The sequence below is a fragment of the Cucurbita maxima genome, unplaced genomic scaffold (assembly GCF_002738345.1).
Source record: "Cucurbita maxima cultivar Rimu unplaced genomic scaffold, Cmax_1.0 Cma_Scf00014, whole genome shotgun sequence".
In the NCBI taxonomy this organism is placed as follows: domain Eukaryota; kingdom Viridiplantae; phylum Streptophyta; class Magnoliopsida; order Cucurbitales; family Cucurbitaceae; genus Cucurbita; species Cucurbita maxima.
In genome coordinates, this window is record NW_019272030.1 from 958,118 (window position 1) to 973,905 (window position 15,788).

The window sequence follows — 15,788 nt, forward strand, 5'->3', positions numbered from 1 at the left end:
AAAAAAAAAAAAAAAAAAAAAAAAAAAAAAAAAAAAAAAAAAAAAAAAAAAAAAAAAAAAAAAAAAAAAAAAACAAGGAAGGGAAAGAATACATTTTATCAATTGAAACTTTAGTCAACCTTCAGTGAACTTATCACATTAGCCGCTGCAGAATTCCTCAAGTCCAACCGACACGCTAAGTTGCCAGGAGGAAGAAGCAGTGGATCACTTGATGAAACGCCTTGCACTTATTATGATGGAAGATGGTTGGAGCAGACCCACTTTTGCTCGAAAGTTCATTGGTAAGAACTCCGAACCATGGTAATCAACTCATCATGTACATTATGTTATACCTGGTCAACTAAATCTCGGATGGTGCCAGTCAAAAGCGATCCATCATATAGAATAGTTCACTGAATACAGCTTGTATTGTTCATAACTTCAGATTCTGAAATCCTTAATTTGGCATTTGATAGAATTTGGTCCTTACTACACTATTGGACTAAATATTCATGTATAAACAATCTTGTAGGCTGCATATATATGTAATATAGTGAAGTTTTATTTCCTTCTATTTCATTGTTTCTCTTTATGTTTATTATAATTTTTTTTTTCTGATGAGCCATTAATGGTATGAAGGGTACAATTGATAGTATATCAATTCGAACATAGTTGAGTCGAACGTATTAGTTAAAGAAAGTAAAGGTAATGTTTTCTCAAGAGACTACCACTTAAAAGAAAAATGGGTTCGAAAAGAATGGCTTGATCATTATATATATTGACTCTTATATCCTACGTAAACAGATGTACAAATTGTAAGTAGGAATTTTCTGTCTGTAACCTTAATATACAACTTAAACTAGAACAATGAATACTTGTATGACTATAGTTTTGAAAAAGAATGTATCAAACTTGGTTTGAAAAGATAGTCTGATAGACAAGCATAATCTGGCAGTGTAGAGCCAAAGATAGTCCTCTGCTGGAAATCCCATTACCATAGGACTCAAAGAGAACACCGAACCCTGGCTGTTGTCTGCTAGAACTCGAAGAATATGGCCAAAATCAATACACTTTGCTCTCAAACGTCCTCTACGAAAACTTTGAAGACAAAATCACGAAACCGTTTCGAGTATTGCTTTGGATCCACAGCAGAAATCAACGTTGGATCATATTGCATTGATTTGTATGCATGTTCAAGCTTCTTGCTAATGTCATAGTCTTGTAGTATGTCAATTATTCCAAAGAAAAGTATAACATCATACCGCTCTCCTGTGGGTTCCCCAATCAGTTGACCTTCCAAATCACTTTTTCTAATGGTCTTTTCAGCCTTTGCTTCCATGTTAATGCCCAAACTTGTGGAAGCCCACCTGTACAATAATCACAATATAAACGCTGCTTTTAAGAGTTTTCTTTTATGTTCATGAGGTTCTTCTTTCACTCAAAATCACAAATATGAGATTGTTGTAACAGTCCAAACCCACCGCTAGTAGATATTATCTTCTTTGGACTTTCCCTTCCGGGCTTCCCCTCAAGGTTTTTAAAACGTGTCTGCTAGGGAGAGGTTTCCACATCCTTATAAAAAATGTTTCGTTCTCCTCTCCAACCGATGTGGGATATCACATAAACTTTTATGCAAGTTGAGAACCATAGAGTTGAACATATTATCATTGAAATTCCCAGATATGTTACAATTTCGATGGTCTTTTCGTACCTTGAAGTTGCCATTCTCGATATGCATGAATCTAAACCTAAACCATCATGGTCTCCATTTCCTGTGAAAGAGTCCAAAAGAGAGAATTACATAACCATTAGGTGATAACGAATGGCTTGAGCTATGGAAAGAAAGATAAATATAAGATGAACTGACCAACGGGAGTACAATTTCCAGACTGATGACCATTAGGCGTGATTGATTCCTGCTGCGAAGTTTCTCGAAAGTGAAGACCAACCAACATACTATAATCCATAATTCTCTCCTGTTCAAGAAAGTCGCAATCCTTGTCGACCTGACTGCATAAATGAAATTCGGAACTTATAACTGTGGGAGAAAAGTAAGGAAGTTTGTCGATGATGTCTATTGGAAGCACCCTAACCTTACAAGAACATACGAAACAAGAACCCAACACAATTTAAGAAAATGAAACATAGCACTCTTAAACTCATTGTAACATGGTATCATGTATGATCTATAGCCAGAAACCAGGGTCGAACAGTCAATCATATGGTTAAACTAAACAACAATCCATTACGTCGATTTTAACGATTTCCAAACAAAGTAGATCCTAAAGCACATCCCGATTGCCAACAGTCTCAAGAGGCTGATAGGATCTCAAGCCATTTTGAGAACGTGGGTAGATTCATTACTGATCAAATAGACCCCAACACAAGATGTACACATTAGGATCTCAAGCCATCATCGTGAAGATATCTCACTAAACCAGTCTACATGCACATTCTATGGCATAATCAAGAGAAAAGTGCAATTTCCAAAATACAAATAGGTTAGTCAAGTTGATTTAAGAACCATTTTTCTAAACAAGTTTGAAGCAAATTCCTTGATTGAGTTCACAATTTTTCTTGTTCTTCCACCAGTTCACATCCTAGCTGAAAATATTATGTGATAGGCAATAGGATCAAAGAAAGAATAACTAGCAACCAAATGTTTGATGACAAATACGCTAAGTGAAGAGAAAGAACCAAGTGATTTACCTGCAAAATTCGTCAAACCAAGCATTTTGCAACCGAAATATATAATTTAAATCAAGATCTTTAAGGGTTGTTGTTGCATCTATTTCTGACTCTGGCTTATCAGTTGTTCGACCAAGGGAAGAACCTTTCAAGTCGAATCGCCTGTGAATAGCATGCTCTGAACAAAACAGATTCCCCATAATGACAAACCGCACCTGTAATTTCAAGACTGTCAAATGAAAGTAACTTGAGCTTCAAAATGATGTTAAAAATTTCCCTCATTACCTTTTTCTGAGTAGTGCCTGTTAATTTCACACAATGAAGACCATAGAATTTGGTAACCAGAGTGTTCTTGAAGTCTTGAACGTGCTTATAGTAGGCTGGCAGCATACGTATGAGAACCTGCAATGTATTGTAGTACAAATTTTAATTCTAGACATGTAACATGCATAGCATAGCATGTCTTTTCAGATTTTGCAGCCTCAGATACAACTATGTCAGTGGAAGCAGCAAGCTGGATCAAACAACATTTGAAAAAGATGTGAAAAAAGAAAAGAAAATTCAGGGAAAACAAGATGAGGAATAGACTAGAGAAACTATATTATGTTCTCCTTGCAAGATTCAGCTTTACTTAGTAAGGAATTTGATGCAACAAGGACAAGGAAAACTCACTTTTACTTCAGCCTTTCTCATGGTTTTGATCATGTAGCGGTCATCATGGGTTAAGTAAAAGAAGCTTCCGCTTTTTCCAGGGGAGGAAAGTTCCCGCAGGGCATCGTTCCCACATATCGATAACATGTAATCCGCTGGATCAACGTTGAACAACTTCCTTAGAGTCCTAAATATGGATATAATGATCCGTGAGGCTCTGCACTATTTCATTCCATTTGTAATAGTGAAGTGGAACATGTATGTATATTTTCTACGAAGAAAACTTATTTGATCAATATAGGAATTTTGAGTATTGTTCTTTGAATTATCATCATTTAGTTAGGTAGCTCCAAACAAATTCCTATTTTCGATTAGAGGATCCTTTTTACTTAAAAATCCCTGGTTTCCTGGTAGAACCCCATTTCGCCCAAGTTGTTGCAAAACCGGCAAAATCAGTGGTTTTCCGCTCATTCTAATTATGAGAAAGGGTCATCTGAGCGTATTTGATGACAGCCTCAAACATCTTAGGTTATCATAAATTATGTTGGCATATGATATAGTTGAATAAGAAGATAATTAATGTAACAGCCCAAGCCCACTGCTGGAGATATTGTGTGCTTTGGTTCATTATGTATCGTCGTCAACCTCAGGTTTTAAAACACGTGTGCTAAGGTTTCCACACCCTTATAAAGAATAATTTGTTCCCCTCTCTAACTGATGTGAGATCTCACAATCAACCCCCCCCCCTTGTGGACCCAGCGTCCTCGCTGGCACATCGCTCGGTATCTAGCTCTGATATCATTTGTAACAGCTCAAGCTCACCGTTAACAAATATTGTCTACTTTTGCCCATTACGTATCGCCGTTAGCCTCAGGTTTTAAAACGTGTCTACTAGGGAAAGGTTTTCACACCCTTGTAAGGAATGATTTGTTCCCCTCTCCAACCGATGTAGTATCTCACAATCCACCCCCTTGGGGACCCAGCATCCTCGCTGGCACACCTCTCGATGTCTGGCTCTGATACCATTTGTAACAGTCCAAGCCCACCGCTAGTAAATATTGTCTGCTTTGGCCCGTTACATATCGCCATTAGCCTCAAGTTTTAAAAAGCATCTACTAGGGAAAGGTTTCCACACACTTACAATAAATGTTTTATTCCCCTCTCCAACCAATGTGGGATCTCAAAATCCACCCCTCCTTAGGAACCATGCGTCCTCGCTAGCACACCTTTCGGTGTCTGGCTCTAACACCATTTGTAACAGCCTAAGCCCATCGCTAGTAGATGTTGTCCGCTCAGGCCCATTATGTATCACTGTCAGCCTCCGATTTTAAAACACATCTACTAGGGAGAGGTTTCCACACCCTTATAAGAAATGCTTTGTTCCCCTCTCCAACCAATGTTAGATCTCACAATTAACCTACTATCTCAAAGAATACAGCTATGGAAGTTGCACAAAACCATTTCCTAGATAACTCCCCCAAGAAACAAATGATCATTGCAAAGAAATACAACAGTGATATTCAGAAGTTCTTATTTAATGGCTGACCTGAATACAACTGGGCAGTAATCCTTCCATCTGAAGTCACAGGATTGATGAGGAGGAGTGTACTTAGACCCTTCTGGTGGAAATTTCGTCCAAATCTTTTCCTTTGGATCAAATGCTGAAGCTTTCAAGTCAAACGAAGAGGCAGGAGCAGGCCTTCCAACAGAATGTCTGTCCAGATAAACAAGAACAATATGGGACAGACACAAATAAAATCTCATAACCTATCAATCTTTACTTAAACTTGTCCCCAAATCATGTCAATGGTTCCACTACTTAACTTTGGAGGAAATCAAAGAGTTACAAAGTTATCAGTTTCGAAGATACTCAGTTTGAAATTTAAGCTCTGAAATGCATATCAGATATGGCTATAGTAGATATCACCAGAAATGATCATTCCATAATAGATAGCTACAAACACTTAGAACTTGGAACATAGAAGCTTAGTGATGCAATCCAAAGCAAGGATCAAATGAGGAAAAGGAAATATAGAACCAAAATGAAAAATGATACCGTTTGATGATATACCTGATGCCCAGCTGCAGATTTAGCATAAGTTCATAGTTCTTATGGCCTTTAGATATTGTAACACCTTGACCTCCCTTCAACTGTACTCTGGTCTGCTGTTGTTGTGCATCTCCTTTGGCATCTAGGTCTTGAACATGAATATCAATGGATCTTTCCAGTTCAGCTCTTACAATATCATCCTTACCTCCATCAACATCGGATTCAAAACTATGGGAATCAATTGAATCTCTCTGCAGCAAATCTGCTCCTGCCTGGTGCACCGACTTCTCAGAAGGATATAATGAAATCCTTTCACATGGATATATCTTGCACTCACTCAAATCTACATCAAACACCTCATGAGGATCCCAATCCAAATTGTTATCCGTAGACCCAGATGGATAATAAGTCCCAGAATGTTCTTTCGGATTCTTACTCCAAATCCCAACATAGAAGCTCCCATCAGACCATCTAAATGTCCCATTTCCTTTAGGAAACCCATCTTCCCAATACCCATCATACCGCTTTCCATTGCTCCAAATCATTGTCCCATTGCCATTGATCTTCCCATTCCTCCATTTCCCAATGTAATGATTCCCATTCTGCCATTGATACCGGCCATGCCCATTCTGCGAACCACGACGCCATTCACCGTCGTAGTAATCGCCATTAAGAAAGCTCTTAATCCCTTGTCCATGCTTCAAATTCATAACCCAATTACCTCTAAATGTATCCCCTGAACTACCCGTGTACGTGCCCTTACCATCCATAAAACCCACCTTGAAATCGCCCTCATAGGTAGCGCCGGATGGCCAGCTGAACCTTCCGATGCCATTTGGCTTCCCTTTACTCCAATCGCCGACGTACATACACCCATCTGTCCATAAGTACTTTCCATGCCCATCGGGAAGCTCCTCGAGCCATTGGCCGGCATAGAAATCGCCATTGGAGAGGATCTTCTCGGCATGGTAGGTGGTGGGGCCTGGTTCATCGTCCGTTGGCACCACAGACATTGTTGTAAATATGGTTCTCGTCTTCTTCCTTTCAAGGGTTTGTGATGATTTTGGAAATGAAACTCCCCAGGCCCTCACAATGAAACTCAATTCTCTGTTCATTCTTCTCCCTCTTTCTCTAATTCATTTCCACCCCCACCCCCACCCCCACATTCTTCCTGCATATTCAAGATTTGATGATAGCAACAGATACCCAAAAATGAAGAACAGGCTTCCTCTTCTGTGCGGCTCTTCTTGAATGCCTCAAGAACTAGAGAAATCAGTGGTTGTGAAACTGACCCAGATAGTGAAAAACGAAAAGAAGAATATGAATTTTTGTTGGTTGGATTAGGATATATTTCAGAATTTGAAAATGAGAGCAGGATTTGGAATGGCAGGGAAAAACAGAGTTGCAGTAGCTACCAATTTCCCTCTCTTCCTTCTCTCTCTCTGTGTTAGTTGGGTTTGAACGTAGAGGTTCCACACTTTTTACTCTCATTCCGCACTTCGCTCCTAAAACTGCTAACAGACCAGACGATTAAGGGGAGAAACAAGAATGTTGATGATGATGCAATTGCTTACCATTTTTAGTCTCTTTTTTTCTTTTTCTTTTTTTTATTTTTTTTTTCTTTTTCTTCTCATTCAAAATCATTATTAAATTAGTCTTCCTTTTCTTTATTATTACTAAAAATTTGGCTTGATGTTCTTCCATTTGAATCTTTGAATTTTCAACTTTTCATTTTTGTTATAATATTTTATATATAATGAATATTTTGAAAGTTTTAGAACTAAAATAGAATAATCTGATTTAAAATGTTTAATTTTTATTCTTTTCTAATACATCATATCATTCATCGAAATATTGAAATGTTCAGATTCTTTAATCTTACAGGTAATGTAAGGACCAATTCGGTACATGATAGCACCGACATTCTAAAACAACATGGTCACATTATTTATTTCTTGTTCTAAGAGGGAAGACTATCTTCATAAACCAACACGAGTCAATCTAAGATACTTCGATTTGATAATGATAAGGAGGAAGAGGAGGAGGCAGTGGTGTGTGCAGTGAGTTGTCTCAGGTGCACAAGAGATGGTGGTGATGGGCTGGACATTGTCTGCGTGCCTCTCACATGGGGCTTTCTTTTCTTGTATTCGCCCTGCATTTAAGGATCATTTTTCCTTCCATTTCTCATTGTCTATCAATTCTTTTTCCTTTTTTTTATGTCATTGGACAACTTTGAGGACAATTACGTCCCTCTCTGTTAGATGCTAACCCTAGGATTCGATCGTGTTGTTGAACTAAAAAAATTATGGTCTAAACATAAATGGTAAATGCAGAAGGACTTTTTATAACTCAAATTTACTGCTAATAGATATTGTCCACTTCCCATACTCATAGTTTTACACACCTTATAAAGAATGTTTCATTCTTTCTGATATTAAGTTACAAATGTACGAAAGAATATTCATATATACGAGGTAAAAATATAATTTTTTTTAGTATAACAAACGGGTTATGAAGATTTAAACATCCGACATCGAATGATGGAGTAAGTAATTCTCGGAAACAAAAATATTATTATTTTATATAAAATTATGATGTCATTTTCATACAAACACCATTTTTTATTCTCACACGTTCGGTTGACAAACATCGTATTTTCAAATATTTTAAATAAAACATCGAATCAAACAAGAGTAATTGATTGGGGTGTTAAAAAAATTCAATGATCCAATAAATTCAATCAACTCAACCCTAATCGGTCGGTTTGAATTGAGTTATAAACTTATTTAGAGTGGACTATATTCAAATAAATAAAAATATTATGGGTCCACTTATTTATAGTGGACCATTATAATTACAATTATATATTATTTAATTTCATAAATATTCTTTTAATTATTCTTAAAAACAATTTTTTAAATATTTGAAAATTTTATTTTTTAAAATATATATTCAAACGGAGCAATGAAACTTAATTAAATCTTTAGAAATAAATATATAGATTTTATAAACCAACCTTTTTTATATTAAAAAATAAAAATTTGAATAAATATGCCAACCATCTAAATCAATCTCATCTAAAAAAAAATTTATGATTGGGTTGTTTCATTATTTAATAATGGTTGTTTAGGTTGAAAAAATTTATACACCAAACGAATTTAATTTAAAAAAATGTTCAAATGCAACCGAACCTGACCTAGGAACACCCCTATTCATACCTTTTTTTTCTTTTTTTACTCCCGATCGTAAAATAATTTAGCCGTAATCACATATTTAGTTGTTTGAGTTACGTTTTCTTAGTTCAAAAACACGAGAACAAATTAGATTCAAATCTCTATTCTCTTGATCGATCCTATTTAGTTATATATACTCAAATCGGTGATATTTCAAATATGTGCGAATATAAATATACATAAAGTGAGGCAATTTAAGAAATGAGGTTTAAATATATATAAAATGACACCCAACAAATTCATAAATAGAAATGTGTAATATTCTAATCTTCATATTCCACATCGAAACTTCTACCAAATGACGAAAATACCCTTATAATCTTTTAACATGTCAATATCACATAAAAATATCAATAAAAATGTCAACGAAAATTTAATACGTCTAAGACGAGTGGAGCCTATATCATTTTTAGTGCCTCTCGTCGAGGAACACTTATAATGAGTTGGTGGGACCGGTTTGAAGTTAGGGTTTTGGAAGGCAATGTGAGGTGTGTTGTGCTCCAAGATATGGCTTCAAAGGGAACAAAAAAAACCCTAAAATTTTGAACTCATTCAAATTAAGTTTCTCATGTCCTCTATGTTCTTTGGTTGTCCCCTTTTTGGGTGTTTTTTCCCACTTAAAATCAATGCCCCTTTTGTCTCTAATTTGGTACCCAAAGTGTGTAAAACCCTTTTTCGATCTAGGGTTTCACGACAATATATATTTGGATTCTTTCGGAAAATAAAAATATTTGTTGCGTGCATTTTAATGGTAAAGTTTATGACGTGATGTGACATGACGTGACACGATAATTATAATGTTGGAATAGATGAGTATGCTTGAAAGCTTGAAATTATGCTTTTTTATGTGAAATCGTACTTCGGTCGGAGAGCGGAACGAGTCATTCCTTATAAAGGTATGAAAATCTCTCTAGTAGACACATTTTAAAATTGTGAGACTGACAGTAATACTGTGATGTCCAATGTTGGTTGGGGAGGAGAACAAACAACCATTTATAAGGGTATGAAAATCTTCCTCTAATAGACGCATTTTAAAGTCTTGAGGGGAAGCTTGAAAGGGAAAGCCCAAAGAAGACAATATCTGCTAGCGGTCGTTATAAATGGTATCAAAGCTAGACATCGGACAATATGCCAGCCTTCTCGCTGTTCCCCGAAGGGGGGTAGACACGAGGCGGTGTGCCAGTATGGACGCTGGGCCCTGAAGGGGGGTGGATTATGACCTCCCATAGTGGTTGAGGAGGAGAACAAACCACCATTTATGGGGTAGACACGAAGCGGTGTGCCAGTAAGGACGCTGGCTCCGAAGGGGAATGGATTATGATGTCCCACAGTGGGCCACCATTTATAGAGTAGACATGAGGCGGTGTGCCATTAAGGACACTGGCTCCGAAGAGGAGTGGATTATGATGTCCCACATAGAGGTCACATACCTCAACTCGATTGGCTATGATCCTCTCGGAGAAGTCAATCTTCTCATCGGCTCGACCCCAATGGTCAATAGCATGCTAGATGGACCCGCAGACAAGGTCGTTCTCATCTCATAACACATATCATATGAATCGTATTAACTAATCAAATTTATGTTAACCTAACCCTTGAAAACTTCAACAAAGAGACCAAATGGCAATACAAAATAGCCTTTGTATTAAAGAGTTAAAATAGAAACAAACAAAGACTTGAACCAAATGAAATGACATTTAAATACATATTCCTAATGCATATTAAAGAGTTCAACATTGCTACAAATATATTAATGTTTTTGTTAAACTAAAGAAATATTTTATAAAATATTTAAAATATCGACAAAATATCACTAATACGAACATATATTAATGTTTTTTTTTTTTTTTTTTTAGAATTAAGTCTATTTTTTTATTCTTAAGGCTCCCAAAAAAATTCTACAATGGTATGATATTGTCCACTTTGAGTCTAAGCTATTGGCTTTGCTTTGCACTTCCCAAAAGGCCTCATACCAATGGAGTTACTATTTCTCACTTATAAACCCATGATCATTTCCTAAATTAGCCGATGTGGGACTTTTATCATCCAACACCTCTCCTCGAACAAAGCACGTCTCCCCTTAATCGAGGCTCGACTCCTTTGGAGTCTTAGTCATATTTGACTGCCTTCGTACGTTCGAGGAGGCTTGACTCCTTTTTTCTTTTTTGGAGTTCTTTGTTCGACATTCGAGGATTTGTTAATCTATTGGCACGACTAAGTTTAGGGCATGGCTCTAATACCATGTTAGAAGAAACACGACTCTCCACAATGGTATGATATTATCCACTTTGAGCATAAGCTCTCATAGCTTTGCTCTGGGCTTCCCAAAATGCCTCATACCAATGAGAGTTAGTATTCCTCACTTATAAACCCATGATCATTCCCTAAATTAGCCGATGTGAGACTTTCATCATCCAACACAACCCAATCCAATCAATCTGAAATTTTGAATTGCCCCAAAATATTTTCACAATCCGACCCAATCTAAGTCAGTCGTGTACACCTCTATTTGACTTTTAACATTCAATTTTATGTCTAATAAGTCTCTGAAAAATTCAATTTTTTTAGAAATTAAATTGATTTATGCACACAAAATTTTAAAGACCAATTTAACACTCGGCTCGAAACTCAACGACAAAATTTATAATTTTTATTTCTATAAAATCGAGACATCGATATTTTCACGTCATTGATTAAAAAAAATAATAATTAAAAGTTGCTAATGCAACAGCTTGGTGACAAATGAGGAGAAAGAGGGGAATAATTGGGAGCCTAACTTTATTGCATTTTATGGATTTGGTAAACCTTTTTTTAATCATTCTTTTATCTCTTTTTGGTATCTTCATGTCATGTTATTGTTTTTATTTACTAATCAATCAATCAAATCAAAATCCAATTCCCAATACGTCTTTTTTGTCATAGATATTATAAAATTCCTATGATTTTTAAATGAAGTTAGTAATCGATGAGACGAATTATACGAAAATGATCATTTTACCATAGCACAAACACGAAAATTTAAGTATAGATGTAATGAACTATGAGATCTCACATTGGTTAAAGAGAGGAACGAATCATTTCTTATAAGGAAGAGGTTTTTTAAAATCATGAGACTGACGGCGATACGTAACGAGCCAAAATAGACAATATCTACGAGCTATGAGGTTTAGGCTATTACATGAACGATGTCAAAGATTCAGATCAGAATTCAAACATATAAGAGAACTTTAGTAACTTTCAATGATTTTAAATCTTTCTTATATATATCATATTCTCAGAATCGCTCAGTCTCGTTCTCGTTCTAATTTTGCTCATTTTACAAAAACAAAAATTTACACAAAATTTTATTCACAATTTAAGACAAGAATTCAAAGAGGAATTAATACATTTTGTGGTTAGGGAATTAGGGCGATTGTGTTGTGTTGTTAGTTTTGGGCCAAACTTAGATTCCAACATAATTAATTAATCGACTCCGTTCATGTTTTTCTTTCTGAGTCTACTGAGAGATACAAATATTTAGTTGCATGCCCGAAGTCAATTGCTTTTACGGTGTCTTTTATTCTTAAACTAAAAAAATCGTTCGATTATTCTAATAGTTTTGATGAGACAACACTTTGTATCTAACGTAACCTTTAATGTTGATTCATATGTTGAACGTGAGTTTGTTTGTGGATAAGCTTATGAGCGTTTATCGGGTCAGATTTAGACATTTTTTTTAGATCCAACTCAATTACAATTCAAATAACCTTATATATAATGAGCCCAACTTTTTTCTTTTTTTTTTTTTTGTTGTTGTTGGGTTGGGTTAGAATGTCCGGCTTAATTATTCAAATCTTTTTTATTGAGATGTGCTCCAATAGTCTCAGACGAACCACTAATCAAACCAATCTATAAAATTTTCATTTATTTGAATGCAACCAAACTCAAACCATACAAGTTGGGTTGGATTAATTAAGTTTTTGGGGTCATCGAATATTTTGAACACCCCACCTACCAAAATAAATTTAAATGTCGCGTTCGTTTATCTTGTAGAATTTTCTTTAAAAAACATTTTAGCAAAGATGAAACATGTCATCTTAGAAACAGTTTTAGTTAATGAATCACAAATTTTAAATTTAAACCACATTATTCATAATTTACAATAAACATGCACTAAGGTTCAAATCTTCCTAATCTATACCATGCTAAATAAATTGTAGAAAAATCTAAATATTAAATTATTAGATTATCTCATTCAATTAACAATTAAATATATTTCAATTCTTAATTGGTACCTTAATCTACGACGTTAAACCAATGAATTCAAATATAAAATATATATTTTTGTTCTTCCGGAAGAAAAACGTAATCATTTGCAGTAACAATAATTATCGAATAATTTCGATAAACAAAATATTAAAAATATTATTGATTGCATAATTGTTACCAAATTATGATTAATTCCTTTCTCTGGAGAAATACTTACCTAAATCGGAATTCCGCATCGGCAAGGGCGAGATATCTTTATATTCAATTTGCAGTTCATCGATCCACTCCGTCGCTACAACCACCGCCGGGAAAGATCGAAGAAAACAGAGCAAAGAAAAATAACAGAGTAACAGCAAGAGATAGTTCGATTACCACCACGATTCAGGCCTCTGTGGCGAAAATTTCGGCGAAGAGAACCAGAGAGCTACGACTTTGATCGCCGGCTGATGAGATCCACCGCCGTCGCGATCGATCTAAGGCATAGTGTTCTGAAGATCCGATGACTGCGGAATCGTTTCTGAAATCTGTGGAAATGTGGAATGAGAAAATGGCTGAAGTCGATGAGTATTCTGTTTGTGGCGGTTTTTTATTATTATTATTATTATTTTAATGTCTATCAAAAAATTTAATTAAATAAAATTTTATGCACCTTAACTCATATAAAATTTTAAATAATTATTTTATTATAAATTATAACTTGTAAATTTAAAAATATTAAAATTTTGAAATGCCAGAACTAAACCTTCTTTATATTGCACTCATTTTAAAAACATTGAAGATAATATTTGATAACGGTGGGCTTGAACAGTTACAAATTGTGTCAGAGCCCAACACACAGTATGCCGAGTGATGTACCCGTGAGGAAGGTGGACACGATGAGTTGTGCGGGGTGATGTACCAGGAGGAGGGTGGACACGACACAGTGTGCGGGGTGATTTATTAGGAAGAGGGTGGACACCATGTGGTGTACAAAGTTGATGTACAAAGAGGAAGGTGGACATGAGGCTATGTGACAGCAAAGACGTTGGGTCAAACAATTGTATTAAGACACCCTTAATTAAATAAATTAATCATAAGTTTTTTTTTTTAAAAAAAAAAACTCTAAATAAATTCATTTAAAAAAGAAAAAAAAGAAAAAAAGAACTCAAAAGCTCCAATTTTAAGTGGCCTGCAGATAGCTCTCTTTCTATGAACAACCTAAAGTATCCGTTGCACCGACCCTTCCTCAGTTCCACTTTTCTCCAAATTTAATTGAATAAACAAACAAGCGAGCGAACCCCAATTCTTCACTCCTCGCAACGGATTCAAAGATTCACCTTCTCCTCCGCTCCCCCTTTTCTTTCCCTCTCTTTCTCTTCAATGGATCCTCTTGTAGCAGAAGCAGCGACGCCATTGTTGCATTCAACAAGCTCCGACACCAGCAGTGACGCCGACGAGAACACTCCGGTGACCTCCTACAGCTTCGATTTGAAACAAATCGGATTCCGCTGCGATTTCCTTTCCAAATCCCCATCTGGGTATTGTCCGTATCGGCAACTGGCAGTTCTCTCCGGCCACATCGGCTCTGTTTCTTGCTTAGCACTGTGCGGCGAGTTCATTTTAAGTGCATCGCAAGGAAAAGACATAATCGTATGGCAACAGCCGGATTTAAGGGTTTTCACCCGATTCGGCCATGGTGAAGGATCTGTAAAGGCAGTAGTCGCCGTAGGAAGCAAGGTTTTCACCGCCCATCAAGACGGAAAAATCAGAGTCTGGAAGGTTTCACGGCGGTCGGAGAACAATTTCCGCCTGGTAAACACACTCCCAACGGCGAAGGACTATTTGGGTAAGTTTATGAAACAAAGAAATTATGTTCAAACAAGAAGACACCATAAAATCCTCTGGATTGAACACGCTGATACCATTTCTTGTTTAGCAGTTCATAATGGATTGATTTACTCTGGTTCTTGGGATAAAACCCTAAAAATTTGGAGGGTTTCTGATTTAAAATGCTTGGAATCCATTAAGGCTCATGATGATGCCATTAATGGGATTGTTATCTGTAATGGGATTGTTTATTCCGCTTCAGCAGATGGCAAAATCAAAGCATGGGGAAGAAAAAAACAAGAACAAGAAGAAACCCATTGTTTATTAGGGATTTTAGAGGGTCATAAGGATGAATCGATGAACTGTGTGGTGGTTTCCGGCGACGGGAAGTGGGTATATGGGGGAATTTCAGATGGGTTCTTGATGGGTTGGGAAAAAACAGGGGAATCGGTGAGCTGTTGGAAGGTGGTTTGGGAGAGAAGGGCTCATAAAATGGCGGTGCTGTGCGTGTGTTTGATGGGGGAGTTTTTGTGCAGTGGATCGGCAGATAAGAGCATAGGGATTTGGAGAAGAGAAGCGTTTGGAAGGCTGTGTAAAGTTGGGGTGATAAATGGGCATGACGGACCAATCAAATGCTTACAGGTGGCGCCAAATGGTGTGGGTGAGGGATTCTTGTTGTACAGTGGTAGCCTTGATAGAAGCTTGAGGGTTTGGTGGGTTTCTAAAGCTTCCGCCATGGGAGTTGGAGCTTTAGTTGCAGAGGATTCAAAGAAGGCTATCGTCTCCTTCTGAGTGAAGCCTTTGAAGAAGCATTGGTTGGTTCTTTTATTCAACCCTTCATTGCTTCATCAAATTTCTATGTTTTTTTTTTTTTTTAATTTAATTTTTTTTGGGGGTCAAATTATAATTTTTTTTTTTTACACAAAAATATTATTTTTAGCTTTCAAATCTTATTTAATTTTTTTAAGGTTTTTTTTTTTTTTTACTAATTTTATGTAATTTATTTTATCCATTGGGTGGTGTGTTTTTTTACATAAATGTTGCAAATTGTTTGAATTTTTGTATACAATTTTTATTTATTTATATATATATATATATATATATATATATATTGGAATAAATGAAACAATTTG

At 36.1% G+C, this 15,788-nt stretch overlaps 3 protein-coding genes and 1 long non-coding RNA gene across 6 annotated transcripts in view; 2 read left to right on the top strand and 2 right to left on the bottom strand.

Annotated features, from left to right (window-relative positions):
- The window catches only part of LOC111489694, an 11,777-nt gene extending 4,167 nt beyond the window's left edge, over nucleotides 1–7,610 (top strand). Inside the window, exons 8-9 of one of the 2 annotated variants that reach the window (XM_023138022.1) lie at nucleotides 152–281; nucleotides 7,253–7,610. In XM_023138022.1, the coding sequence (XP_022993790.1) occupies nucleotides 152–281; nucleotides 7,253–7,332 (210 nt within the window). In that variant the 3' untranslated portion in view covers nucleotides 7,333–7,610. Of the gene's footprint in view, nucleotides 1–151; nucleotides 282–3,138; nucleotides 3,263–7,252 lie in introns of those variants that run through there. The other variant, XM_023138023.1, reaches the window with a different exon arrangement.
- LOC111489692 (phosphatidylinositol 4-phosphate 5-kinase 6-like) lies at nucleotides 730–6,936 on the bottom strand. 2 transcript variants are annotated; one of them, XM_023138017.1, is made up of 8 exons: nucleotides 5,390–6,936; nucleotides 4,865–5,032; nucleotides 3,340–3,505; nucleotides 2,953–3,069; nucleotides 2,689–2,882; nucleotides 1,847–1,989; nucleotides 1,691–1,751; nucleotides 730–1,346 (listed from the first exon to the last, which is right to left on the bottom strand). In XM_023138017.1, the coding sequence occupies exons 1-8, from the start codon at nucleotides 6,481–6,483 to the stop codon at nucleotides 1,058–1,060; spliced, it is 2,232 nt and encodes a 743-aa protein (XP_022993785.1). In that variant the 5' UTR covers nucleotides 6,484–6,936; the 3' UTR covers nucleotides 730–1,057. The 2 variants fall into 2 exon arrangements, with proteins under 2 accessions (XP_022993785.1, XP_022993786.1); XM_023138018.1 differs by having other exon boundaries at nucleotides 1,232–1,346; nucleotides 1,847–1,985.
- Nucleotides 7,611–12,987: 5,377 nt separating the features above from the next.
- LOC111489691 lies at nucleotides 12,988–13,426 on the bottom strand. Its single transcript, XR_002719423.1, has 2 exons — nucleotides 13,222–13,426; nucleotides 12,988–13,141 (listed from the first exon to the last, which is right to left on the bottom strand). It is a non-coding gene; the product is annotated as an uncharacterized LOC111489691 (long non-coding RNA).
- Nucleotides 13,427–14,022: 596 nt separating this feature from the next.
- Nucleotides 14,023–15,546, top strand: LOC111489689 (protein JINGUBANG). Its single transcript, XM_023138015.1, has one exon. The coding sequence runs from the start codon at nucleotides 14,209–14,211 to the stop codon at nucleotides 15,445–15,447; it is 1,239 nt and encodes a 412-aa protein (XP_022993783.1). The 5' UTR covers nucleotides 14,023–14,208; the 3' UTR covers nucleotides 15,448–15,546.
- The last annotated feature ends 242 nt before the right edge of the window (nucleotides 15,547–15,788 follow it).

Excerpts from the sequence above, each read along its gene's own strand:
- LOC111489692 (XM_023138017.1), bottom strand. The coding sequence starts at position 6,483 with ATGAACAGAGAATTGAGTTTCATTGTGAGGGCCTGGGGAGTTTCATTT. Across the intron at positions 5,033-5,389 it reads AATCTGCAGCTGGGCATCAG|ACATTCTGTTGGAAGGCCTG; the intron begins GTATATCATCAA and ends TTATCTGGACAG. Across the intron at positions 2,883-2,952 it reads CAGGCACTACTCAGAAAAAG|GTGCGGTTTGTCATTATGGG; the intron begins GTAATGAGGGAA and ends TTGAAATTACAG.
- LOC111489689 (XM_023138015.1), top strand. The coding sequence starts at position 14,209 with ATGGATCCTCTTGTAGCAGAAGCAGCGACGCCATTGTTGCATTCAACA.